Source organism: Tyto alba, unplaced genomic scaffold, assembly GCF_018691265.1.
Source record: "Tyto alba isolate M040663 unplaced genomic scaffold, T.alba_DEE_v4.0 Super-Scaffold_18, whole genome shotgun sequence".
NCBI classification, from domain to species: domain Eukaryota; kingdom Metazoa; phylum Chordata; class Aves; order Strigiformes; family Tytonidae; genus Tyto; species Tyto alba.
Genome location: NW_024881280.1, coordinates 10716131 through 10742661, shown reverse-complemented (window position 1 = coordinate 10742661; position 26531 = coordinate 10716131). Strand labels below are relative to the sequence as shown.

At 35.5% G+C, this 26531-nt stretch overlaps 1 protein-coding gene across 14 annotated transcripts in view; it reads left to right on the top strand.

Annotated features, from left to right (window-relative positions):
• The window catches only part of PCNX1 (pecanex 1), an 89937-nt gene that overhangs the window by 37514 nt on the left and 25892 nt on the right, over positions 1–26531 (top strand). For 9 of the 14 annotated variants that reach the window (XR_006165132.1, XR_006165131.1, XM_032984602.2 and 6 more), the window contains 12 exons: positions 6591–6681; positions 8378–8435; positions 10633–10850; positions 11912–12065; positions 12820–12852; positions 13917–14088; positions 17658–17768; positions 18265–18356; positions 19644–19753; positions 21487–21592; positions 23243–23335; positions 24908–25058. Coding sequence is in view for 12 of the 14 variants with exons in the window: in XM_032984602.2 (XP_032840493.2) it covers positions 6591–6681; positions 8378–8435; positions 10633–10850; positions 11912–12065; positions 12820–12852; positions 13917–14088; positions 17658–17768; positions 18265–18356; positions 19644–19753; positions 21487–21592; positions 23243–23335; positions 24908–25058 (1389 nt within the window). In the remaining 2 variants the exon portion in view is untranslated. The remainder of the gene's footprint in view (positions 1–6590; positions 6682–8377; positions 8436–10632; positions 10851–11911; positions 12066–12819; positions 12853–13916; positions 14089–17657; positions 17769–18264; positions 18357–19643; positions 19754–21486; positions 21593–23242; positions 23336–24907; positions 25059–26531) is intronic. The other 5 variants (XM_032984603.2, XM_032984595.2, XM_042790682.1 and 2 more) reach the window with 3 other exon arrangements.

Here is a 26531-nt window from a genome sequence, read left to right as displayed (position 1 = left end):
TTACGGTCCTTAGGAATTCTTTATCCACGTTTTTTTAACTGAGCCTTGCTTAGCTGCTGTTCAAAAGATAAATCCTTGTGTAAATGAGTGCTTTACTTTTCATGTACACCTTAATTTAGGAGCTTGAGATGGGAAGAAAATCTGGACTCTTTTCTTACGTCATATGATGGTCCACATAGATGGACTCTATCAAATTTCATATCATTTCATGGAGCCTTACAGTGCCCCTTAGTTCTTCATGGTCTACTGTATTTTAATACACTTTATGTAATATTCTTAACTATTTGTTCACTTCTCTGCAGCTAATAAATTTACTAGGGAGAAGGAGGCTAAGATGGTCTTAGTGAGTGATCTCCTGTCACACAGTAATGCAGGAGCAGATGTGGAAAAGTTCCTGGCAGGGATCTTGGCAGCTATCTATACATGGCCTGAATTACTGATGACTTCACATTAATAGGGAATTCTTCCTTGAAATATTAAAATGGACATCTTTAGAACTGACAATTATTAGTGACATTATTTTGAGCAACTGTCAGCTGTAATAACCTAAAAGTACAGGTTAGCTCAGAACACTGACAGAACACTTCTTTCAGACTTTACTGTAACCCAGTACTAAAAGATAAGTGGATTGTCATCTTATTCCACTACTGGAGAGGACCTGATGAGTTGCCAGGCTGTGGTACACCTTCAAATATGGGTTTACCTAACAAGTTGCTAATCTTCTGCATCATTTAGCTGCAATAAAAGGAAAATTTTAATATAAGCAAAAGTGAAAACAATCCTGACGTTCTCTGAGATGTTTTACAAAACTTAACACATAATCTACTTCTCTGATAATTTTTGGTTTAGATTCTGTGGCTCTACTAGTTTCTAGACAGAAAAAGCAAGACTTCTGTATCCCTGCTTGTCTGTGTCTATGAACCATGAAATCTTATCACATGAAACTACAGATTTCTCTATTTAATTTGGACTCGTATTTCTTGTTTGAAAAAATACTGCAATATAACTCTGAACTTCAGTGATGCTGGCTATATCTCTCCAAGGCTGATGTTGAGATCTGTTCTTAAAGCCACCATTGTTGTATCTGAAGGATTTGGTTCATTTTACCCAAAATAATACAATCAAGTTTTATAGAACTTGAGATTTAATGCACAACCTGGGTAATTCTGAGTTATTCAAGAACGTTGATTTTCTAAAACATAGTAATGTAAGTGGATCATTTAAGAAATTCAGCATTACATTCAGGCTCTCTAAAAAGGCATATTCATTGCACTTGGCATGTATTGGAGTCTTCAGAAATTTATATGACTAAATTCTTCTGAAATTGTCTGTACTGTGCTTATAGTTGTATGGGGCAGCATGTTGCCTTTGGGAGGCACAAAACTTCCAGGATCATCTCAGTTAAAAATCCGATGTATAACAGGGATTTATTCCTGATTTGAAGCTATGAGCATCTCTTTGAAAACCTCCTATGAGTGAAAGTAGGTATTATTGGTAAAGATGTGTTTTTATTATTTTGGGAAAATCAAATTCTTCAGTTTGTATAGCAGGCTTTGTGACGGTTACTGTCTTCTGAAAGAGTAAAATAGTTGGCAAAATGGTGCAAGCTCTCACATGCCAGATTCCTTTATCAGCCCTGATGAGAGTATCTTTCCTTATAACTGGTACGTGGTTTGTCACATTTTTTTTTCTGTTGTTGTTTTTGTTTTGTACTCAGTCAGGTTTGAAGTAACACTACTGCTCTGTTTACTTTAAGTCTAAGGCGGTTGGTTTTCCTGTATTGTCCCAAGATACCTTAGAGTGAAAGATGACCCTGTTACTTTAGATTGTGTGTGGTTTGTGGGTAAAAGAGGGTAGTAGTTGGTTTTTCCTTAAGTTTTATTTTGATGCTGGTCAGAGCAATGCAGGAGATACGACCAATTCTTTGTCACTGTGAAAATTGCGGTGACTGCCCAGGGCAGAAGTAGTACTGAAAATAGAGGCTGGGGAAAAGACACAGAAACAAAACCTGATTTACATGAGCTGGAAATAAAAATGACATGTAGTAGATGTGGTTATATGTCTCTGTACAATGCATATAAGAATTAATTTTCTTACTGAAGTTCTATTAACATATTCTAACTCCTTTGGAAGACAAACAGATCATGTGTTAATCTACATGAAAAGCCCCCACATTTAGGACTCCAGTTTTTGTGCACCAATGCAGTATCTGCTTCTACATTTTTTCCATGTATGTGTTGATGTCAAGCTGCAGCTCTTAACAATACACAGTTTTTCTTTGCTTTAAATATTTGGGTTTGTTAACTTGATTCTTGTGGCTTATTTTATGAAGGATGAACCTTACTGTGTTATACTTAGCCTGCATCCACTCTGGTGACTATAGTCATCTTTTAACTGGACATTATCCAGAGAGTAAGGCAAGAGATTTTGAGGTACTGTGTATAGTCTGCCAGCTTCAAAGTAGAAGGATTTTTATCAGTTATGTTGCTTCATGAGGATAGTAAGGGAAAGAATATGAAAGGATGGAAAAAGAGCTTTATGTGGAGCAATAAACATGAAATAAATAATAGGAGGAGTGCAGGCCAGAAAGGAAAGGTGGCAGATCTAATGTCATGATTATAGGCACAATACAAATCTAGAAAGCAACAAAACACCATGGCTTAAGTGAATGACAGTTTTTAGATCACAGCATGGCAGTACTAATGCCTTTTATTCTCATTAATGTCTAATTCTTGAGACATGCAGGTGATGGGTGGAACTATTCAGTCCTTGCAGAGAAGGCTGTAGGCATTACAATATGTGAAGTAGTTAGTAACACAGTACTTGGATTCCTAGAACAGGTGTCCAGTTTCTGAAACTGGGGTGAAATAACAGCTTCTTGTCCTTCACTACATGATTTCCTTTTGTTAAAGAGTATTGCTTTAGTTTTAGAAGAGAACTGGTCATCTGGAGCTTTACAATACAATTACACTGCTATGTGGGACTTCAGTTGTATCACTAATATGCAAGTGATAATATTTCAGATTTATTGAAGTATTTTAATTTATGAAGGCAGTTGGATGCTCTTGTAGATAAAAACTTTTTTCTAAAGAGGAATGTATATACAGATTGCTTATTGGATTAAAACCAATTTAGAATCCGTTCCTCACTACCTTTTTATATTTTAGTAGATGTAATTTATTTGGGAAGGATGAGGAATATTTTCAAAGGTACAGGTAGAAAATAAATATTCACTTCCCATTGTTCCTATTGAAAATATCCCTGTTGTAGTCTGTGGAAATCTGCATAATAGGTAAGTTACTCTTTTGACAAACTTCATATAGAAATAAATTAACTGCTTTGAAGTGTTCTTATTGAAAACTTCTAAGTCTTCATACTACAGCTGAAGGTAAAATTTTGACCTTTGGAAATGGTAATTCCTTGCACACTACAGAGTGTTAAAATTCTGATGGGTTTGGTTTTGCTGACTAGGTTTTAAAAAATACTGTCACAGGTAGTAGATGAATGTATCTTGATGTAACAGTGATGTAGACTTCAACATGTCAAAAAATGTCAGCAAAGTTCAGAACTAGTGTGAGAGGTTTGGAACAAAGTAATTATTTATTAGATGGAAAACTGGGAAATGTGCTGAAAATAACTTAGCTGAAGAAACTACTGGAGCACCGTTTTAGTTGGATTCTGAGCAACTTCAGTCTTTCAGGTTTCATCTGTGTAAGCTCATCACTGTTCTTGTTATTGATTCCTGTAACTGTGGGAACACCAGTTTGTACAGCGTGAACTGTTAAGTGGTTGTCTCTGGACTTGGTGATGAGATATTTTTGTCTTTTGAAACAAGGAATCTTGTTTCAAAGGGAGTGCATTCATCTTTTCCTCTCAGTGTCAGAACTGAGATGTATTTTGGATTTGTATGCCTGCGTATCAATGAATTGGTTTTGTTATTTTTGTAACCTGGTCCAAATAGAATATTGTTTGGGTGACTTTAATTTGCTAAGAAATCACAACTCTCCCTTTGAGGGGTGGGGGAAAATTTACAAGCATTTCTGTTTAGTGGACAGACATGCTATTGGCTGTATTTCTTGATTTGTAAAATAAGCTTTTGAGTCTGCCATTTGTTCACAACTTGATAAAACTACAGCACTTGGCTTAAAGTTTTTTCTTTCTCCAGTGTGATGCTATTAAAATATTCCAGAGAATGCTGTGGGAGAGCTCGGAATGGGAGGGAGAGAAAATTACTAGGCTAAGTAATAATAGTAGGTATATCCGTATATATTGAATCGGGTGAGCACTGGGATCCTTCATTAGAGTTGTAGAGTGCTGTGAGGAAGCTGCTGTTATCTCACAGAGTTTACAGAAGTATTTAATTGGTGGGACTTTGGAGCTTAGCCATAGAATCTCCAGTCATACCTTAGAGTTTGTGACCTCAACAACATGGAATAGTCCTGTCATCTTTTCCACTTCCGATGAGTTGAGGCTTTTCTGGAGAGCCTTTTGATTGAAGGCAACTAAACAAAAAACCCCCAACAAAAGAAAAACGAAAAGAAAAACAAAAAATAGGGCAGACAACTTTGTTTTATTGAGAAGCCATGCTTTTCTTGAGAGATCTGACTTTCAATAGGAAGCCTATATAAATAAGCAGAGTGAATTGCAAGTATGGCCAAGCCTGAGGCTGCTTTGTAGTTTGTGTGTAAACAACTGGAAGGAAGTGTCTGTCTGTTACTTCTCTGACCATGTTTTTTTTATCCCACCACTTCCATGCAGTAGTTAAAGCAGCAATATACAAACGCAGTAGATTTTGATGGATTCAAAGATGAGTTGGATGTGATGGAACTGTAGATACTTTCAATTATGAAATGGTTTATGCTGAATTTTTTTCATAGTTTGAGGCCCTTTTTCGACATTTCACATGAGTGTAAAAGTTCAGTAAAATTCTGAAACAAATGTATCTGATGTATTACCTGAGCCTAAGAGAATGGGAAGTTATATCTTGCAAGTAGTATATTCTAATTTCTGTGATGAGAATTTCATTAATGTAAAAATCAGAAAGTCTAATTTCCAGACTCTCAATTCAGTAGTGCAAAAACATCAGGAATTTAACCCCAACTTTTTGTCTCTCTTAAGGAATGATTGCCTATAAGATTTTTCCATAAGTTATGCGTAACTTTGCTGACTAAAATCTGAAGTATATTACCTGATACCTTCACGTTTGGAAATAGACCTGTGTAATAAGTTTATTTATTAGTTGTGAGAAGGAGGATGCCTAATGTTTTGTGCTGGTTTAAATTTTAAACTAAAGTAACAACTGTTTACTACACTAGGCATTAAAAATCAGAGGATATTTAATGGAAGCACTTCATTATAATCTTAACCACTGAGGAAAAAACCTGAGCAAGTGAACTTTCTACATGTATTTCCCTATAGATGTAATTAAATACTCTGAGAGAGCTGTTGCGTTACTGAGCTCTGACATGCTGCACATGACTCCTGAATTATGGAGCCGACTGTCTTGTCAGAATGGCTGGTCCTTAGCATGGTTGCAGTATGTGTCTAGCTGGTCTGAAGTGCCTCCCTCTGAGGGTAGAAAGCTTTATGAAGATATTTCCAATATACCATGCCTTAAGAAGGGTTTTGAGCTAGAAGCAATGGAGAAGTTGGCAGTACACTTCATATGAGTTCACGATTTCAAAATCAGCTTCTTGCATTCAGAGCTGAAATGTATTGAACCTGGCCTTCAGGGGAAATTACAATGCTTATCTCTCTGATCAGACTATTGTGGGGGAAGGGCACTGTAAAAACATCATATTGTGAGTAAGGTAGTTAATCATTTGAGTTGTAATCTCAGGCTACTTTGTTAACTCTGTATTTAGGAATAACTTGATATTGATCATTCAAAAAGTTTTTAATAACAAATATAGGAGGTTATGTTTAATGGAGTTCAGTAACTCCAGATGGTTTACCTGAGAAGTTAGTTTGCAGTCTTCTGTTTTTACACTGCAGCATTTACTTCTGGCTTGCAGACTAAATCTCTGCCTGACATTCTTTTTTAGCTTTGATAGACATATAACTTAAGCATCATCACTGGCCCCTTCTTTCACTCTTTGTGTTTCTTTGAAAAGAAACATGTGCCCCTCAAAAGGAATTTTATTCAGGACCCTTGACAAATCTCTGCCTTAGCTAAATGCCATGGTTCTTAAATGCTGATAGCAAATGATTTACTGATTGTTCTACTGGGAGTGGGGAAGAACTGAAGAAGCTGGTTGTTGCAAGTTGTTTGCCTGGTTATTCTCTAAGGGGGGAAGAAAAGGCTTATGTTGTGCTCCTGTTGTGTTAATGGTGACATCTTGTAAATACAAACTCTTTAATTCAGTATTGCAATTTACTGTATGTATGTCATATAAAATGGTATGAAAGAAGACTGAGTAGCTAATGTCTTGTCTACACTGATGACACGTTAATATGTACTCACATTTTATATTTTGACACTGATGTAAATTTAGATATCTAAATTGATCTCAGTAGTAAGTTAAATAGAAAGTACTACCATTAGGATGAAACATGAAATTCTGACCTGCTTTTGACCTTTTCTTTAATAGGTAAGTTCAGTTCTACGCTCTACGAGACAGGGGGCTGCGACATGTCGCTTGTGAACTTTGAGCCAGCTGCAAGAAGAGCATCCAACATCTGGTGTGTGTGAAGGCCAGTCAATAGTGATGATTTTTGTGTTACTGCAACCAAATCTTTGATTTTATTTTTAAAAGATTATTTAGTATGGACTACAGAGAAATCAATATAAAATATTATCCATATACTTTAGAAACCTAAGTGATTTTTACTAGAAAATGACACTAACTGCATAAATAATCTTCTCCACTTCAATAGATCTCTAAAAATGAAGACTGCTACTAACTTAAGCAATAAATTTTCAAACTGAGAACTTGACAAATGCATTTTTGATTGGCTTATAGAAAGTCTTTTTAACCCAGGTTTTGGGTAAGTAGGTGGCTGTTGACTATAATGTCTATTAACTTATTTACAAATGAACTTCCAATTGTGAAGCAAATGTAAACTGATAAATTTGTTCTCAAGTTCATAGATGGCATGAAACAATACATGGAAATGTTAACATGCCTGAGTTTAAAATTTGATTTACAGTTGAAATAGCCAGCTACATACTGGAGAGTTCATCTGCTGTGGGAAAGATGCACTTTCTTTCTCTGAAGGGACAGGAGGCAGAAGAAAAACAACCAAAAACCTCCCGTGACCCCCACTCCCCAATCTACTTCATAATGGCTCTGAAGCTATTATGTCATGCCGAATGCTACAAATTCCCATCACCTGTAGGTGGAATAACTACTGGAATTATGGATTAATGAATCTAAAAGCTCCCATCTTCTAATCTTTCTCGTGAAAGTGTGCAAGTGCCTTTTGTAGACTTGAACTTTGAGAAAAAGTTCTGTTTCCTTGCACAAAGCTGCCAGTGCCTGCCTCTACTGCTTGCATGTTCCAGATGCAATGGCTTTGCTGATGGCTGCTGTTACAAAGTTATATGTGCTAGTGAAAGGAACAAACTGGCCACATCCAAATAATCGGATCTCAGCTTTAAAGAATACTTGAGTTGCAGTGAAGTAAAATTGATAACAAAGAATGTTTTTATCTTAAGGCAAGGAACTGAAGGAAAGTTGCATAAATTTGATACAAGTCTTACAGCCATGTGATTTACATGGAAAACAAACATCAAAAGCTATCCAAAATTGGGGAAAAAGCAATGGTTGGATATGGACTCTCATACAGTAAGAGAAATTTCTCCTCATCTCTAATGAATGGAAATTACAAAGTAATTTTGCTCTTCTTACCAGAGGTTTATTAATTTAAAGTAAAGTTTTTCAAAAACAATGTAAGATCAAGTAACTCAGTATACTTGTGTTACGTATGTATTATTTTTGGCAGATTTGGGACCTTGGTAAAACAGTATAGAATTAACAAAAACTCTGTGGGAGCACGTAGTGGACTCTGCACTCCTTTAGAGATGTGTGTTTACACACCAGTAGCTAACAGATTATAAAACATTTTTGTTTTTTTTTTTCAAGTGGAATAATTACTATCATGATCTTGTTAGACAATTTAAGGACTAGGTGTTGAGGAAATTATACCAAGAGTAAGGGTAAAGAGTCTCGTGATGTACTATAACTACAGAATTCATTACAACACACACGACTGAATGTATACTTGTATTTAAAATATGTGGTTGATAGAAAAACTTAAAGACTTTTAGATAAAATTTGCAAGGAGTCAAAATTAATTTGGGACACTAGAAAATTAGAGGGGCCTGTTGAAGTAAAATGTAGTTTTATAATCTGAAGTCTTTCCCCTGTTCTTATAGTGACACGGACTCTCACGTATCGAGTTCTACCTCAGTTCGCTTTTATCCACATGATCTAGTAAGTTTTTCTCATTTATTTTTAAAGCATGCAAAAAATCAGAAGACTTTCCGATTTTATAGCACTGATTAATCATCCTATGTGGTAATTATTTGCTCTTAAGAAGGATTTTTGCCTGGGTTTAAATGAAGATAAAGTATTTATTTATTTATTGTTACAGTGACTTCATATATACATACAAATTAATCATACTGCATAGCATTTGAAGACTCAAATATAAATGGTTTCCTGTGATCTAAAGCATAGTGATTTTCTAAACCGCATGGAAATTGGATGTTCTGAGATACCTCGTATAGGTTTGTGGAGATGACTGGACAACTTGGTCAGTTTTCCTTCTGTACATGACTAAGATTAGCAGGCCACAGAAAGAATAAATTTCGAGCTCTGACCAAGAGAAACTTCAGTCATTTCCCTGAAAGGAATTTAAAAATTTATCATTGGAATCTGTTGTACAAAATTTTAGTTCATATGTAAGGAGTGACTGGGAAAAAAGGCAGAGGCTTACACTGTTTCATATTACAAATAGCTTTAGAATTGCTTAGTCTTGTGATCTCAAACCTTTTATATTGTTGTGAAGTCCAGACATATCTGTATTCTTAATTTTGAAGTCTGATATTGCTCTGTCATGAAAACAGTGCAAGTGTTCATGATTCTTAAGGTCATGATTCTGAAGCTAGGAAGCCAAAGTAACATTTATTGAAGTACCCAATGACCTAATCGAGAAGCAGAGATGAAATACGGATTCAGCATCTGGCAGAGGAGCAAGAGACCTCCATTTGCCTGACCATGCTTTTGATCAAGAATATGCTCTTCAAACCTGGTGTCTGCTAGAGAAACTTCCTCTGCTTTTCACCATCCCCCTCAAAAAAGCAACCTCTTTAAAGAAGAGGCTGCGTTACCTGTTACGTGTCGTTGGTTTGCCAGCGTGGTCCCATTTGAGGGAAGGATTCTGTGTAAGGGGAAACTTGTGTTTGTAAAAGCTTAGCCCATGTCCCTAAATGGAAATTTCCACTGAAACAGCATATTAGTGAGACAAATGTTATATTATGGTGATTCTACCTTTTAAGAAACCAAGTTCTTAAAAAGCTGCCCAAAAAGCAACTGATTTCTGACACAGCTTATCGTAGGTAGTAGATTTTGTATTTTTGAAATGCCTTTAGAAAGGGAGTGCTCCTGCTTGTTGTCTTTATTAGTATTTTTCTAGGAAGGAAAAGCTGGCTGAGCATAGTTACAGTACACTGATGCATTAAGGAGTCATGAAAAAACATTTCAAAAACAAAAAATAAAATGTTAAATTTTCGGGTAATTGTAAAAAAAAAATTATCATAAATTAAACCAAAACCCAAACAAAAAAATACATAATTTTGACACTTAAAGGTGACATGAGTATTTAAATGTTACTCTTTGCCTTAAAGACTGCGAAGATTTTTCATTAAATGATACTTTAACAATTATATTGTTTGAGAATAAAGGTCAGTGCATTAAGATGGTTTTTGTCCTGTTAATGGAATGTATAAAGCAGGTTAAATGACACATATATACTGGAGTAACTTTGAACCTTCTGAGTCCTCTCCTTAAATGTCTTTTATGGTTGTTAGTATTACTGTGATTTCAAGAGAACTCTAGAATAATAAACTACAAAAGAAGTGGGAGATATAGCCAGTCCTAAATAGTACTTGACTAGTTAGGACAGAGCTTTTTTTGTAATTTGTTACCGAGTGTATTCTTAATGTAGTGAGTTTGAATTTGACCACTGATGCATGCATATGTTGCTTTGTCATGCAAAAACAACCATTCGGCATGGATGTGCATGCAGATTAGCTGACAATAAGGAAACTGTTGTAATTAATTTAAATTCACAGTTGAATTATTCTTGTAGTATACCTTATTCTTGTTCACATATCAGTTTACTTGTCTTCAAATTTGAAGCTTCCAGAGTAAATGGGATAATGTGCTTGGAAGACACACGCATACTTCATCTGAAATAAGGCATATGTTAAAATGCCAAATAGTTGTGTTGTATGCAAGTTGTTATTAGGACAGGAAAAGTAAGCAGAAGCCTGAGAACTTAGTGTTCAACATAGAGCTTCTCAGAAGTGAAACTAAATAATTCTAGCAATCTTTTCCAAAGCCATTTTCAGTAGAATACAGTCATGTAATAAAAAATAAGCTTTTGTTAATACTGACTTTCTTTTAGCTTTCTCTTCCTCAGATCAGGTTAAACAGGCTGCTGACCATGGATACAGATCTGCTGGAGCAGCAAGATATTGACCTGAGCCCTGACCTTCAGGACCACATGCAACCTCAAGAGGAAGCAGCTCAAAAAGTCAAGCAGTACTATCGCTTTTGGATCTTGCCTAAACTTTGGATTAGCATCAATTTTGATAGATTAACTCTTCTGGCTTTATTTGATAGGTGAGATCCTCATATATTACTAGACCTCAGAAAGTACAGATTGAAAAACTAACTAAACTGTACTACAGATAAATCTATCCTCAGAGGATTATACTTATTTACTGTTCTCTGAAGGATGATAGAATAATACAAAATGCAGTGTTTCTGAAACGATGAAGGCTACTCTCCATTTTTCTCCAGCAGTGCTAAAAAGAAAAAAATACAACCCTCATTTTGCGTGAGTGAGGTGATAACATATTTAAATGGTTGAAGAGAGATTGGTTGCTGATCTTTAAAGCTAGAAAATAACTTCTCTAGAAAACTAATAGAAAGGATCTAGAACCTGGCATACACTTACATTATTTCAGCAAGTAGAGAAAATTTACCTGCTGTTCCAAAGCATTTTCCCAAAGGGTCATCTAATACCTGTTGTAACCTGTTGTCTCTCCTGCATTAATTTAGTGGAATAAAATGAAGGTAATTTAGCACAGTTTCCAGCTTTTGGAATATATAGAGTATTTAAATTTTGGTAATGAACTTCCTTGAGATAAATTATATAGTAATGATTCTGTCCAGCCAGAAGTACTATTAATTCTGTTCCTAAGCACTACCAATACCTTGAAATTCTCTTTATTCCACTTGGCATATCTTAGCCAAGTGAGAGTATTTTTAGTTTATTCATTACAAAATCACAAATGACAGATTATATGCAGATAAGCTATCATGCATGTGTTTTTCTTACAGTCATGTAATTATCCTGTGTGGGCCTTGAATATAGATCTGTGTTACAGACCATGCTTCTGGTTGAGCATTTGAATTATTTCTGAAGTTATCTTCTGCTGTTTAAAGTTCAATTCCATTATTATTTCTTTCAGCTACCGTTGAAATCCTGGTAGCTCCTAGTTTTGCTAAAAGACAGTGTGCTAGTATAATCTGTGCAAGTTCAAATCTTAACTAAATTGCTACCAGTAGCATAACTGTTGTGAACTTCTGACCCTAATTGTTCCCTTGCAGCTTTTTTTAGACAGTTAGCTTTTAATTATCTCTCTTTTTTTTTTTTTTTTTCTCTCCCTCTGATACAGGAATCGTGAGATCCTTGAAAACGTGTTAGCTGTCATCCTAGCTATTCTAGTTGCATTTCTGGGCTCTGTGCTTCTTATAGAGGGCTTTTTCAAGGATATTTGGGTCTTCCAGTTCTGCCTGGTAATAGCCAGTTGTCAGTACTCGCTGTTGAAGGTATTTTAATTTATATCTTCACTTTCTGTAAACAATAGAAATAACTTCGGTTCAGTGTTGCAGATTGGTTAGAGCTTTAAGGGGAAAAAAAACCATGTTTATAATTTAAAAACAAATGAGTAAACTTCAGCTTCATGGGAATTTTGATAGATGGTCATACAAGGTCACTTCACTAGAATGGTTCTGTGTATGTTTGTTAACCCTTTATTTGTTGTTCTCATGCACTTTTTCTCTTCCCAAAGAGGAGCACATTCTCACTGGTTGAAAACAGCCTACAAACTAAACCTGAAGTTTTATTGTTTTGGGGTTGGCTTTTTTTTTCCTAGTGGATACACCTCAAATCATTCATGTTAAGCAATTATACCTAAACATATTTTTAATCAGAATCTTAGTTTTTATTAGGCAATTGTTAATGGTATTTCTGTATTTTAAGAATGTCTGCTTATTTCCTTATGATTAGACTAATAAGGTGGAAATTGGATTCAAAATTAGTGCGTACACATTTTGTGTTTAAAAAAGGTAAAAGTTCTAAAAATTATTTAAAAAACCCACCTTTGCCTGTAGACATAAATTCTTTGAACAGATTTTATGATTCAATATATTGTGCTATTTAAAGGCTGTAGAGTGGTTTGCCAGTTGTAAAATTAATTGTAGATATTACCAAAGAACTTGAATCAAGAAAGGGTGTGTGTGGGGAGGTAAACTCACTTACCTGTATATTGAGTAACTTTTCCTTTTTCCACTTTGGTTTCAGAGCGTTCAGCCAGATTCTTCTTCCCCTCGACACGTAAGTCATGGGCATGTACAACTGTACTAACTCTGCAGATGTAGAACTTCCACAGACACTTGATCTTTTTGCTTTGATCTTTTCAGCATTTTTATTAGGTGTTTTCTCATAAGGCACAAGAGGCTTATGTTGTCTTCGTGTGGGAAGGGAACCGGTACTATTTGTTTCCTCCAGTAGGCTTTGTTTGTATTTGGCAAATCATGTCTTCTCTGTCTGAAGCCTAGCTTTTGCTGCAGAGCTGTATCATTATAGGTTTTTTGTTGAATCTTCAGTATTCAAGCAATTATACTGAGAGGTATTATTAATCCTATAATTTGCTATACTGGTATGAACTGACACAGCTTTGATGTTCTATTCTGGTCTTGTTGATCATTCAGTTGTCCGAATGTGTGCACGGCCTTATTTTTTTCACTCTATTAAGCTGAGTATGCAATGCTCTAGTGAGCATTAACATTTGAGCATGGAAATGTTAATGTGCTAGTGTTGCACAATATGTTTATATTGTGCATCTGCTAGATTGCCAAGACAAAATATTTCTATCTCCTAAATAAGGAATGAAAAAGCATTGTTCCTCTGAAGCAAGTCATTCATATTATTTTAGGTAATATATTGTATGTTTTAATGAACACGCAAATAGAGATTATAATTTTTTTATTCCAGCAGGAGCAGTATCTGAGTAATAAAATTCAATTGCTACTTCTTCAAAATTAACATACTCTCTTTTGCTTATGAAGCCTAGTCAGAGTTTCTCTGGCATTTAGTATTGCAAGAAGCATACTTTAAAACTTAGTGGAGAATAAGAGTAAATATAGTTTACTCTGACTTAATCTAACTGTTGTGTCCTTGTTATATCAAGGACATAAAAAAAAAGACTCATCACTGCAAGGCAGTGCATTAAGTATTTTATGAACAAAACTTAAGGATGTGCTGAGGTGACTGTATGTTAACTGATGAACAATGATTAATTTTGGTTCTGAAATTATCTGTAACAGAAGAGTTGCAGTTACTTTTTTTGCTAATAATGAAACATGTGTTTTGGTTTTGTTCTTGTTTTTTTTAAACAGGGTCATAATCGTATCATAGCCTATAGTAGGCCTGTATATTTCTGTTTATGTTGTGGTCTTATTTGGCTGTTGGATTATGGCAGCAGACACATATCTACAACAAGATTCAGGTTGTATGGAATGGCTTTCACCAACCCATTGCTGCTGCTGTCAGCCAGGGACTTAGTTATAGGTGAGTGGCTCTTCCATAGATTTGAATTTTTACTTTACTACAGTAGAAATCTTTTTTTTTAATCCACTCTGCATCTTGTTAAGACACTGTTGCATCATCACATTCTAAATGCAGTTCATCTAGTTTCCTTTGGAAAGAGCAGTTTTAGTTTAGCTGAATTTATGGAAGAGTTCCCTCTTCTGTAGCTTTTCTGAAACAAACTGCAGAGATGTCAACTAATATTTTGTCATAGGAAAAAAACTAGTATTTTTAGCTTTTTAATTATCTTGTATCTTAGTCCTCGTGCGTGAACCTTGTATTCTTTCTTCTTAACTTGGACCTGGATATGCTACCCTGTGCTTGGACCTAGCTGCTCAGTAGTTAAAGAAACTTTTTGATATGGACTGTTTTGTACTCTCTAAAGTGGCTTGTGGCAAATGAGTAGGAGATTTCTTAAATCAGGTTAGTTGTGTTGGACAGGTAGAACAGTACAGAAACAATTTTTAAAAGCATTATAGGGAGATTAAATCTTATTTAATGTGTCCCTTCTCAGAACAGTCTTATCAGCAGTACCAAAAATACAGTTTTGGACCGTGAAGTACTTTGTTTTCTGAGCAGCACAGTGCATTCACAATATTGCTGGCATTTAACACACACCACCCCCACACACCCCCTTCCCCCCCTCAAAAAAAAAAAAAAAAAAAAACAAACCCAAACCCCAACAAAAATAAAACACAAAACTAGCAAAGTTTTCCCCTGTCTAATTACAAAACTTATTGAAAACAGTAATAGCTATGTAATCTCAGGTGGAGTCCATAGAGAGGAGAGAAAAAGTACATATATGTTTGAAGACTATCTTATCATGGGATAAGTCGTTGTGCATATACGTTAATGGACCAAAGTTATTTGGGTGATCCTCTCTGGAGAGGGAATAAAATCTGTTGAGAATTAATCAAAATTGAACACACTTGATCTTCAGTTATGCACAGATACTTTGCAATGAAAGACTACAGCACTTAAATGTTATGACTGCATGCCTCCAGTACTTGGACAGTCTTCTCTCCAAGAAAAACTAATACTTGGGCTTGTGTGTGGTTTTTTTGGGTTGTTTTTTTTTTTTTTTTTTTTTTTTTGTTAATTTTATTTTATTTTTGACTTTTTGGGAATTAATTTTTATTACTTGATTTTAGGAACATCCTGAATTTCATACCTCATACTCTCTTCCTTCTTTGACTTTCTGAAAGTAAACCTATTTTTAAATTTAAATGCCCAGAAGGAAGAGGTCTAAGCCACTCATTTATGAACAGAGTATTGCCCAGGCATTTCCAAAGGTGCTTTTCTACGGATTCTGTGGATCTATTAATGCAGTGGCATACTTAATTCTGTGTATGTGATGGAGAAAGAAGTTAAGACAGCAAATACTTTTGACTCATTCAAGATATAAAAGTAGCTTCACTGCCCCTTGGCTATGCTCTGTTGATTTCAGAAGTCTGTTATCCCCTTTTCTATCACCTTGACCCATGGCCATTAATGTATACCTATATCCCCCTAACATAATACATGAAGGTATATGTAGATAGTGTGTTGTATTGTGAAAGTGACCTACTTATTTTAAAAGTACTTGAGTCTTTTCCAGTTTTAAAGACATACTGGCATTTTCACCAAGCTGTGTCCATTTTGGGATTAGCTTTTAAACCTTCTTAGTTCAAGAGTCTTGAATGCTTTTTGATCTTTATGTTCTACTCGTTTCGAGTATCTTGCATCAGTTTATGTGGTTTATATTTCTTAGTAGTTCTACTAATAAAAAATCAGATTGCCAGAACAGCTTTCGCTTAAAAAATAAACCAAAATAAGAAGCTACACCCTACCCCCCCACACATGGTCACCCTTGCCTTTGGAGTAATTCTTAATGTTGCTGAAGCACTGTTTCAAAAAGCTTTCTATTCCAAGGCAAGCTGACTGTTAGCAAACATACTTTGTTAACTCAAAGTAAAAAGCTTGGCTGCCATTTTTTCCCATTCCCAGGCTTCTAGAACAACACAGGTGCTGGCAAGGCAAACTTTGTGTTTAGATAATGTAATTGCTGTGTCCTTGCCAACAGACAAGTGAGGACCGGTATAAATTTTTTATTTACTTAATTTGTCCCACATATTGGACTTTATCAATAGGTCTAAATCTGCTTCACATTTGTAACAATTAGTTTCTGTTTTCTCCTAGAGAGCAATTATTTTATGGTGTTTAAAAGCCATGTTGGCTTTTTGCTGGATTGCTCTTTTTCTGTCCACAGATCTATTTTGTAATTTTGTTTTCAGTAGACCCAAGACAGTTTAGCTTACAGGCCTTCACAACAACTGACTAGTTTTTAACCTGTCAGAGAGAGAGCACTTCATTGTTAGCCTCCTATGTAGGCTTTCTTGAGTAATGAATTGAGATAAAGTTTTGACTTGAGAATTCTGAAAAATATTTTCTTCAGGTCTTGAGTCCTTAGTCTTGTATTTGCTAATTTGTATCACTAAGAAGATGCAGATCTCCCATGTTTTTCCCAAGCCCTGTACCTACATGTTTTTAAACAACCTTTATTATTTATTTTTACCAAGGAGTAGGAAATAAACAAAATAAAATATCAGATTCTCAGTACCTATCTCATTGTAGATATTTCTAATGTGATATCTTTTAGTATCCAACCATTCATAAAGTTAGAAGCTTAAAATTGAGACTTGTGATACTTTGCAGGATACTTCAAAATTGGTTTCTTCTTTTGGTCACTGAAGCTACAAATCTATAAGTTTTAGAAAGTCTTCCCTAAACTGTCAGATTTTTGTCTGCTAGGGTTTTTTTCATGGTTTGATCCTTCTGTCCCTCAGAATCTAGAACTTAACGATATGCTGCTTGTGAGTGATATCTGAACTACTGAACAGCATTTATGCATCTTTTATTCCTTAAGATGGAATGTAAATGATATGCAAAGGTTGGGACATAACATTCTTTGTATTAAAATTGTGGCATTTGTTTACCTTTGCATTCTTAAGTCCTGTAATTTGAGAGGTGTTAATGGTTCATACAGTTACCCATTTTCTTTAAAAAAAAAAAAGCCATTTAGGATCGGAACTTTTCAGAACTGGTGTGGGAGAATGAGTATAGTAGTCAAACATTAGTGGCAGAAAACCCAGAGGTGAAATGCTTGGGGTCTCTTACGTCGGTGCGGCTGCTGTTAGCTTGCCCCTGTAACACCACACAAGTAGTTAGGCTCAGATAAGCCTCTTCTACAATGAATGAAGATTTACAATCCTAATCTGTAAACATTCTTGGCTGATTTTTGCTAAATAAGCAGGCCTGAGTTGACCTGTGTCCATTTCTACAGCAATTAAAATGGAAGTACGAGAAATCTTCTATTGGTCTATAACTTCTATATTCAGTCATTTCTGAGTCATTAGAGAATTACATAATGGATGTTTTCCTTAGAAAAGTAGTACTTCAGTGGTGATGAGTTAAATAGTGTGTGTGATACTGTAGAATTTAAGCTGAAGAGTACATTACCATACTATATTTTTCATATTCACCACTTTTTCAACTATTTCTTTCCTTCGTAGTGTTTACACTATGTTTCCCTATAGTATTCTTCATTGGTCTCCTGCCTCAGGTGAATACATTTGTGATGTATCTCTGTGAACAGCTGGATATTCATGTCTTCGGTGGCAATGGTGAGTGTTGTTTATGTCAGAGTCAAAAGCATTAGATTAGGAGCAGCCATCAGATTAGTAGGCTAGTTAAAAAATTTAGTGATTGCACTATTTTTATTCCTGCCCCCTAAACATAGAATACTAGCTGTATTCTTGAAAAGGCTGAAAGTCTTCTGATTGATTATTGAGAGATAGAAGTACTGTCTTAGTAAGTCTGTCAAAAATACACCTTTTTCCTTGACTGGTTTCTGTTGCAGTTGTTAACCATTCCCATGGTAATGCTGTTGAATAAATGAGGAGGTCAATAAAGCCACATGAATTGCTCATTAAAAAAACCCCAATTTGTAGGGGAAAATGCAAGTAGTTGCTGTGTGTTGGAATTTTTTTTTTTTTTTTTTTAATCAGAGGGGTGTTGCAACTAGGGGCTGATACCTTTCTTAAACAATCTGAAGTATTTTGTATTGTAACCTAATTACATAGCACTGCTTAATTTTTCTTTCCTTTCTATCATGTTTAGCTACCACAAGCCTGCTTGCAGCACTTTACAGTTTTATCTGTAGTATTGTGGCAGTAGCATTGTTGTATGGACTGTGCTATGGTGCCCTGAAGGTAAGCAAAATTTTAGATGCAGCATACTTTAATGTTTTGAGTTTTGTTCTCTGCTTCCTTATATCTTAGATACTTTAATATGCAAAAAGTGAATTAGAAATATTAGTCTGATTTGGTAGGGTTTCATACTTGCTCAGCTGTGATGTCAATAAAGTAGATGCAATGCAGGAACAAAGCAGATGTTTTGTTTTTAAAAGGTATATGATTTGTGCCTGCACTAACAGGCTATTTTTTTTTTTGCCGAAAACACGTGACATTTACTGCCAGTTCCAGTCTACATTGGCTCTTGAAAAAAAAAAAAAAAAAAAAAGAATCAAGCTGCTTATTTCTAGCACAGTCTTGATGTATTGGTCTGTTAACATCTCAAAATGGCTCCTGTGAGTACTTTTTTCAGTTCTGCAAACCAGAAATGGTCTTCTCAAATTAATCTTTACTTGAAAAGAAACCAGGAAATAGTTTGTAGTGTCCAAGTGAAGATATATGTTTATCTAAAAGGTATAGTTAGCTGGCAAAGGAGGGGAAAACCCCACCCCAAACCCAACAGCTTTTCTTTCCTTGAAATGTCATTCTATTTTGAAAACAATGTTGTGTTGGTTTTGTTTGTAGTTTTCAGGTGTGTGTCAATAATAAAATGCTCTCAGTTCAGAATTAATTGTAGCATGTGCACCTTCCCACTCAGAGTTGCCTGGCTTTTTTCCATTCTGTCACAGAGAATAAAAAGTTGCTGGAGGAAGTACTCCCATGATGCTATCACCCGCAGAACATCATGAGCTTTTCTGTGACTTTGTATTTTTGTCTCATTAGCCTTTTGCAAGCACAGCAGTTCAAGATAAACAAGCTTTAGCAAAGAATCACTGTCTCATCTTTACAGATCTAGTACAGATTATGAAAACAAAAATAAACCACTGGTTTGATCTGAATTCAGCACATTAGAAAAAATGAATCTGAATCAAAACATATGTAACTTTCAAAATTCAGAGGTGACTGTGCAACTCTAAGAACCTGTGGTCTCAAGGAATGCAGGAAGTTCTTCGTAAGGATCATGAAAACTGATGACTGTTCAATGATTAAGATGGTATAGGCTTAAGGGATGTACACAATGTTAGTTTCTGATCTATAGTTAGATGTAGGTAAATATTGAACAATATTGAACTAAAAGTCCTGTTTCATTTTTGTGGAATTGCAGTCAATTTTTCTGTTTTCTTAATACGATGTACATAATACTTGTATGTCAGATAAGTTATATATGTTGTCTCCTTTTTATTAATAATTAATTTCTGTTTCCAGGATTCTTGGGATGGGCAGCATATTCCAGTTCTCTTCTCCATATTTTGTGGTTTGTTAGTGGCAATATCGTATCATCTCAGCAGACAAAGTAGTGACCCTTCTGTACTTTTGTAAGTGACGCAGTTTGTGTCCCTTCACCAAGGATGAAACAAGTCACAAGGGAAAGTTATAAATAATGCTAGATAGGAGTACTCTTTGAACTGGTAGTCACTAGCATTACCAAAACCAGTATTATATTGGTTCAATAGTTAGAGAAATTCTCAAATTTTGCACCTGGTTCCTTCTCTAACAACAACCTTTCTTTGTGACTTCTGCCGAATCACTTATATTCCAAGATCTGATATAACTGCCTGCTGATGTTCTCCAACGTGACAGTCGGGTGCCATCTTTCTGCTGATGTGTTTGTACTGATCAACCTGTACCCATTCTGTGTTTGAAGAGGTGCTCAAAGGAGTAGTTTAAGCCAAAGCCCACATGTGGGTTTTTTGAACCATTTCTCTTGCTTAATTTATTACGGTGTTTTTATCTTGAGTATACACTCACAGCACTTGTTCAAATCATTTCATCTCAGATGCAAAACAATGCTCATCATGAAAACAGATCCTTATTCCCATCTAGCATGGGGAAACATGTACCCGTGTTGCTATTCTGAGTTGGAGTATTGATCTGATGATGAGAGTATTTCCGATTTGGTTAATAATTATGTGTGTAAAATGAAATAGTTCCAGTAGGAGAAACACCTCCCACAGAATAGCCAATAGAGGCTCAGTCCCATACTACATGGGTTAGACAGAGCTTGAACTTGGATTTATATTTAGCCATAATGTTGGATGAATTTGATAAGCAGCAGCCTAGGGTAGATAGTGAGGGGCCTCTTCTATTAACAGGAAGATTAATGATTCATGAGTGTTCACACAGAAGGAAAATTCGTATCTTTCAGGTGACAGCTAAACCTTGTCCTGTTACTCTTAGTTCATATGACTTTACTCGGTATGAGGTCCTTGGCCCTAGATACCTGTTGTTTTGTTTTTTCCAAGTACTCCAGCCTGGACGCTTATGTTTGACCTGCAGGCTCACCTGTTTAGCCAGATGTGGCACATTTAATTACAATATGTAATTGCCTTTGAAGATCTAAGGTCATTTTGTAGTGAGCTTTTTGTCCATAAAATGCAATAATGTGTATTTCTGTACCATGTAGGGTATTGTAAGAAAAATCACATTGCAGGCCTGTGAGACGCTTGGCTGTGGCTAGCAGTGCTGCATATGGTCTTCCAGAAGCTTAGGTATAAGGTTTTTGGGCTTCAGTACCAGCAAGGTCTGCTAAAAATTTAGTTGTTTGGTCAGTATGGCTAATTCATTAATTAATCAGGGTAGTATAGATGGGAGGTTTTTTGTTGCTGTTGAAGTTTGAATTAAATCAAGAAATTCTTGTTTTTTTTAATTGGTGTTGACAAATAGACTGCGTCTAAACTTTGCACCAAGTTACATTTCTGTTCAGTTACTTACGAACTAAAGTTTTCTTCTTTTATGAATACTAAGAACTCCACTTAAAATTCAGTATGTGTTCAGTTATTCCTGTTGGTACTGGAGAAGCTGCTGTTTGAACAGCATCTGACTACTCATCTTTAATGGTGGTCATTGTGTGCAACCAGAGAACTAATTCTTCTATAATGTTGGGATCTCATCTGTATAACTTTGCTGAACCATGTGAAGGAACTAATATGCTATATTTTCTTTTTCTTGTAATCAGTGTGTAATAGAACTTCTGACTTTGTTATTCTTCTAAAACCACATAGAACAATACATGCTTTTCAATGGGTTCTTTTTTTGTCTTTCTTTAAAGCTCTTTAGTGCAATCAAAATTTTTTCCTAATTCTGAAGACAAAAACCCTGAGGATCCTCTGTCTGAAGTAAAAGATCCTTTACCTGAAAAGCTTAGAAATTCTGTGGTAAGTAGGCTTTTTAATTTTTTTTTTTTTTAATTCAGCCTAATCATTTACTTGATGTTGGTTTGTATAGCATCAATCTGTGTCTTACTTAACTCACAACACTTGTTAATTACTATGGTGTTGAACAGAATTTGTATCAGAGCATTTCCTTTAAACTTGCAGGTGAACCAATGTACTATACTGAGTATAAAGTTTGCACTGCAATTTAAGTTACTTAAAGGGAGCATGTAAAAGTACTGGAATTCCCTAGTGTGAATTCAGTGAAGTATCAAGGATTTTCTTTTAGCTCATACTGACAGTAACAGATACTTGCTTTTATGTAGAAGTTAGTGGGAAAGAATTAATGGTGGCAAAACTACATTAACTCAGTATTTCTCGTAATTGTGAGAAAGAGCTTTGTGTGTGCTGTTCCAGAAGCAGAAGATAAAAAAGGTGGAAACTGTTGGTGGGGTTTTTTGTCGTTTCTGGTTTGTTTTTTAAAGAGCAGATGTAACCTGTTCCATTTGCTTCAGTACATACTTAGTACTATTTAGACATTACTCTTTTTCATACAGTGGAGCAATAAGTAAAATACTTAAGCTTGGTACATTTAATTTGTGCAAAAGGATGAACATTCATTTAACCTTGTGTAGGTCTTGGCTGTAGGGGAGTAACAGTATAGATGGGTTTCGCCTAGTACAGCAGGCACGAGTGCGACAAGGTGTGTAGTGTGTGGAAACTGCAGTTTCTCTGCTCTAAATATTTACTTGCAAACCTTTTAATGCTTAACTCAAACTGTGGTGTTAGTCACCAAGGGGCAGTGGAGCCAAGGATTATGATGTGTTCTTTCTTTCAGTGTTTTTTAAATCGGGACTTAGAACTTCTTTTTCAAAATCAGTATCCCAAGAAGTTAAGATCTTGCAGCAATAATTGCTGTGTGTAATTATTTGGCCGATTTTGGAGTAGTTAGTTCTTTAATGATTTTCTGGACTGAAAATATTAATGCTGTATTTAGAGAGCGGGAACAGGTCTAAACTTGGAGACTCCAGAGTTGTAGTGGCCTTAAGTACGTATTGCCCCCTTGTGACGGAGTCTGGCATTACTCGTTTTGTTGGGGTATTGTTTTGCCCGTTATCAACAGTTTGTCTTCACTTTTAAGTTCAAATTTAATTCCTTGGGATCTTTCCAAAACTATCCTTTACCCTTCTGCGAAGGAGGGGGGAAAAAAGGGTTGAAGAGCTTAGTTGTTCCACCTATTCATTATCTCTGTCTAGGCAGATGTCTTCTGGAGCTCTTACTTGCTCCATAGTCTAAGCAGTTTTTAGATCATAAATGGGAAATTTGGTTAGCCCTTGCAGCTCTTCCGTCAGTGCTGTAGGGGAGTCCTTATACCACTTCACAGTCTGGAACAAGAGAGAGAAAATACTGAATATATGAATTTCTCCTACCCCACTTACAGTATGCGTCTTTCCACTTAAGGCTAAGAGCATTAATTCAAATAAGTTATTATTTATTTTGTGAAATTTCTGATAACTTCAATAGAAGTAATTAACACTGACTTAATTTGAAAGTCTTTAATCAGTTTCAGCATTACTGCTGATGGGCATTAAGAATCTGAAGAGGACAACCAAAGCTGGTGTTTTCTAAAATTATTTTGTTTTGACTCCCCAGAGTGAACGATTGCAGTCTGACCTGATTGTGTGTATAGTCATTGGTGTACTCTATTTTGCAATTCACGTCAGTACAGTATTTACAGTTTTACAGGTAAGGTGTTCCATCGTGTCTGCTATTTGTCTTCTATATACAAATAATCTAATGTCATGTAGCGCTCATTCTAGTAGTGCACCAGGTCTCCTGACTTGTTTTAGATATTCTTTTATAGTGTGACAAGTACATGACTGAAGATCTTCACATTCCAGTTTTAGGGGCTCAAAAACTCTTCTTCCCATTGTTCTTCCCTAGTTTCTTCTTGTGTTCTGGACTTTTATTATAGTCTCTGACACAAGATGTCCTCTTTTGCTTCATCTATCTCAGTTAAGTAGTATCAGGATCATTCTGGAATAAGGAAAAATGAAACTTTAAAAAAAATAAAGTTTAAAGGGTTTGATTCTTAAAGATTGAGGATCTGAACCTTGACTCAGCAATTGCATGCTAGCGTGGCTGTTTGTAGACTGTAGTATAGGGGAGTACCCCTTTACTGGAATGGTTATTTACAGGACTTCAAGGAGGCTTTGAGTTCCAAGTTTTTTACTTGTCACTCTAGCTTATATTACTGCTTTGTATACTTTTAATGTGTATATGATTTCTACTTGTTGATGATAATATAGGACCAGATCCTGTGCTTGAATTTAAGACATTTGCCAAAAGAGTCGAAGTTACCGAATTTTTTGTTATTACTGTAATTAAACCATTGAGTAGTTTATAAACAGCCTTATGTAAGGCAAATTAACAAGTTTCTTGTATGTATTTTGGAAGGGTTTTACTGTTCTGCTGCTGCATATAGTTAAAGTAAGAATCTAGTTTTAAAAAGCATATGTGTTTAGGTAGCTTCAGGTTTTCAGGTCGAAGTGTCCTTCTTAAGCAGCTGTACTAGTTTTTTCTAAGGACAATATCTCTTCTGTTGTATGGCTGGACCTCAGCACTCCTGAATGTTTCTTTCCTCTGCATTTGAGAAACTTGGCTATATGCTCTTCACTAGTTGTATAGTTCAGTAGGCTTAGACTTAACAGAATTTCGGAATCACGAGCTTATAACAAGGTAATACAATCCGAACTTTGCTATGACATATCTAGAAACTTAGAGTAAATTTTAATAGATAGAAAGCATTACTGTGAAATCCAGTCTTCATACCATGTTATTAAAAGTAGTATTTTGTGACTTCTGTGTAATAGTTTGGTCTTGGTGGGAGGCTTGTGACTCACCTTCCCAAGAGAAAATAAGATTAATGATTTGTTTTTCCTTATGCTTATACCTTCTGTCTAGCAGATGAAAATGTAAATTGGGTTCAGCCTATAAAGGATAATAGCTTTGTAATTTATAAAGTGAAAAACAGATGGGTCAGAAGCAGTGGGCTATGAAGGAAAATTGGTATACTATTTTTCCTTTAACAACTTTTCACTAAGTTTAGAAATATTTTAAAGATAGGTGGTTTGTTCTGTCACAGGCATTTCTTGTTTGTTCTTAAATTTGGTAGTATAGCTTCTCATGAAGAAATACATTCCCAACTTACTATTATAGGAGCAGCTGCCTAGATGCTGGAAAAGGTATTACATTATTACTGTATGATTTTTTTTTTTATAAAACACAAACCTTAATTTTTTCAATTTTCCTTTTTAGCCTATTTTAAGTTATGTTCTCTATGCATTGGTGGGTACAGTAGGATTTGTGACCCATTATGTTCTGCCTCAACTCCGAAAGCAACTTCCTTGGCATTGCTTTTCTCACCCGCTGCTGAAAACCAAGGAATACTATCAGTTTGAAGTCCGAAGTAAGTATCATTCATGGCACTTGTTTAGAACTTGCTGTAATTGCTGACCAGCTTGTGCATTAGCTACCGATGCACTTAATCTCTTCATTATTCTCACCACTGGAGTATTTAATGACATCTAATCTAGAAATGTCTTACTTTCCCAGTTCCTCATGCTTTGATTCCATTATATTTTAAGTATCTCTTCACTGATGATGATAATATATTACATGTGCTAACATTATCTCAGAGCAGTTCCATTAAAGCAAAGTCTTCAAAATCTTAAGTTGCTAAGTGTGTGCTAATCACTGCCTTAATTTTTTTATAAAGGTGGAGTGTGTTTCACTAAGTATTTTTCAGGATACTAAGTTTTCAAATGTTTGAGGATTAGGTATAGTGAACACTGTTGGAGATTTCATTTTGGTATGGATTTGATTCTTAATGGTATTGTTGAAATGTTTAATAACAGGAAGTGACCTAGTAATGGAAAAACACACAAAGGGACCAGTCTTGCTAGTTGATCTGCATTAGACACGCACTTGCACCTGCTGTTAAAGTCTAAAGTTTCCATGAAATCTTTCCCTGGAGGCTGCAGAAAATATGAAGTTAGTTATGCTTCTGATCTGTTTTTAAGTATGGATAAATGCAGTGGTAGATTGTGGGGTCTCCACTGTTGGAACATTTCTATTGTAAACAGCAGACTCAATAAATTTCTATCAAAAATAGCCTAGAAACAACTGACACTACCTTGTTTTCTCTCTTCAGTTAGTTTTCAAGGTACGACAGTAAAAAAAAGGAAGCGAGCATTCTGCTGCTTTCAAGAGTAGAGAATTATCAGAATTGATTTGCAAACTCCCTACCTTTTGTAGCAGCTGTGCAGTGCAGTCTTTTCATTGGTGTCTAAATTGTGGAGTCTTTTTCAGTGATTGGGCATAAAGATGGATAAATATGAATAGTAATTATAATACGATGCCAAACTCTGTTTGGAAGAAAAAATGGAAGCACAATTATATGCCTTTAAATTTTTAATCTATGAAGCTGGAGAATCAACAGTTGGTGTGCTTTTGCTGATACCCAACTTCAGTATCTCCATATGTAGTAGTGTTTTCAGGAAAGGTGAAAGTCTTATCCAGTAATGTTACATACCATCTCCCAGTTTGGTCCCTGTAACTTAAAGAGAATCCATGCCATGTCAACAATTAATTGTCCTTATGGCTTCTGGTGTAGAAAAGTAACTTAAGTTTTTGCTGGGACTCATCTAGGCATGTGCAGTCATTCATACCAATGAACAGGAGTGGGGCTTTTTCTAGCCTGTTTGAAGTATACATTTACCCTTTATGTATGCAACGGTGTTGAACATAACTTTTGACATAGGTTTCTCCAGCCTGTATTTGTACTGCCTTGTAAAATAAATATTCTCATTATCTTTAATTTGAAATGTAGAAATCCAGTTATATATTTTGCAATTACTGTAGAAGTTTAAAAGAAGTTCTT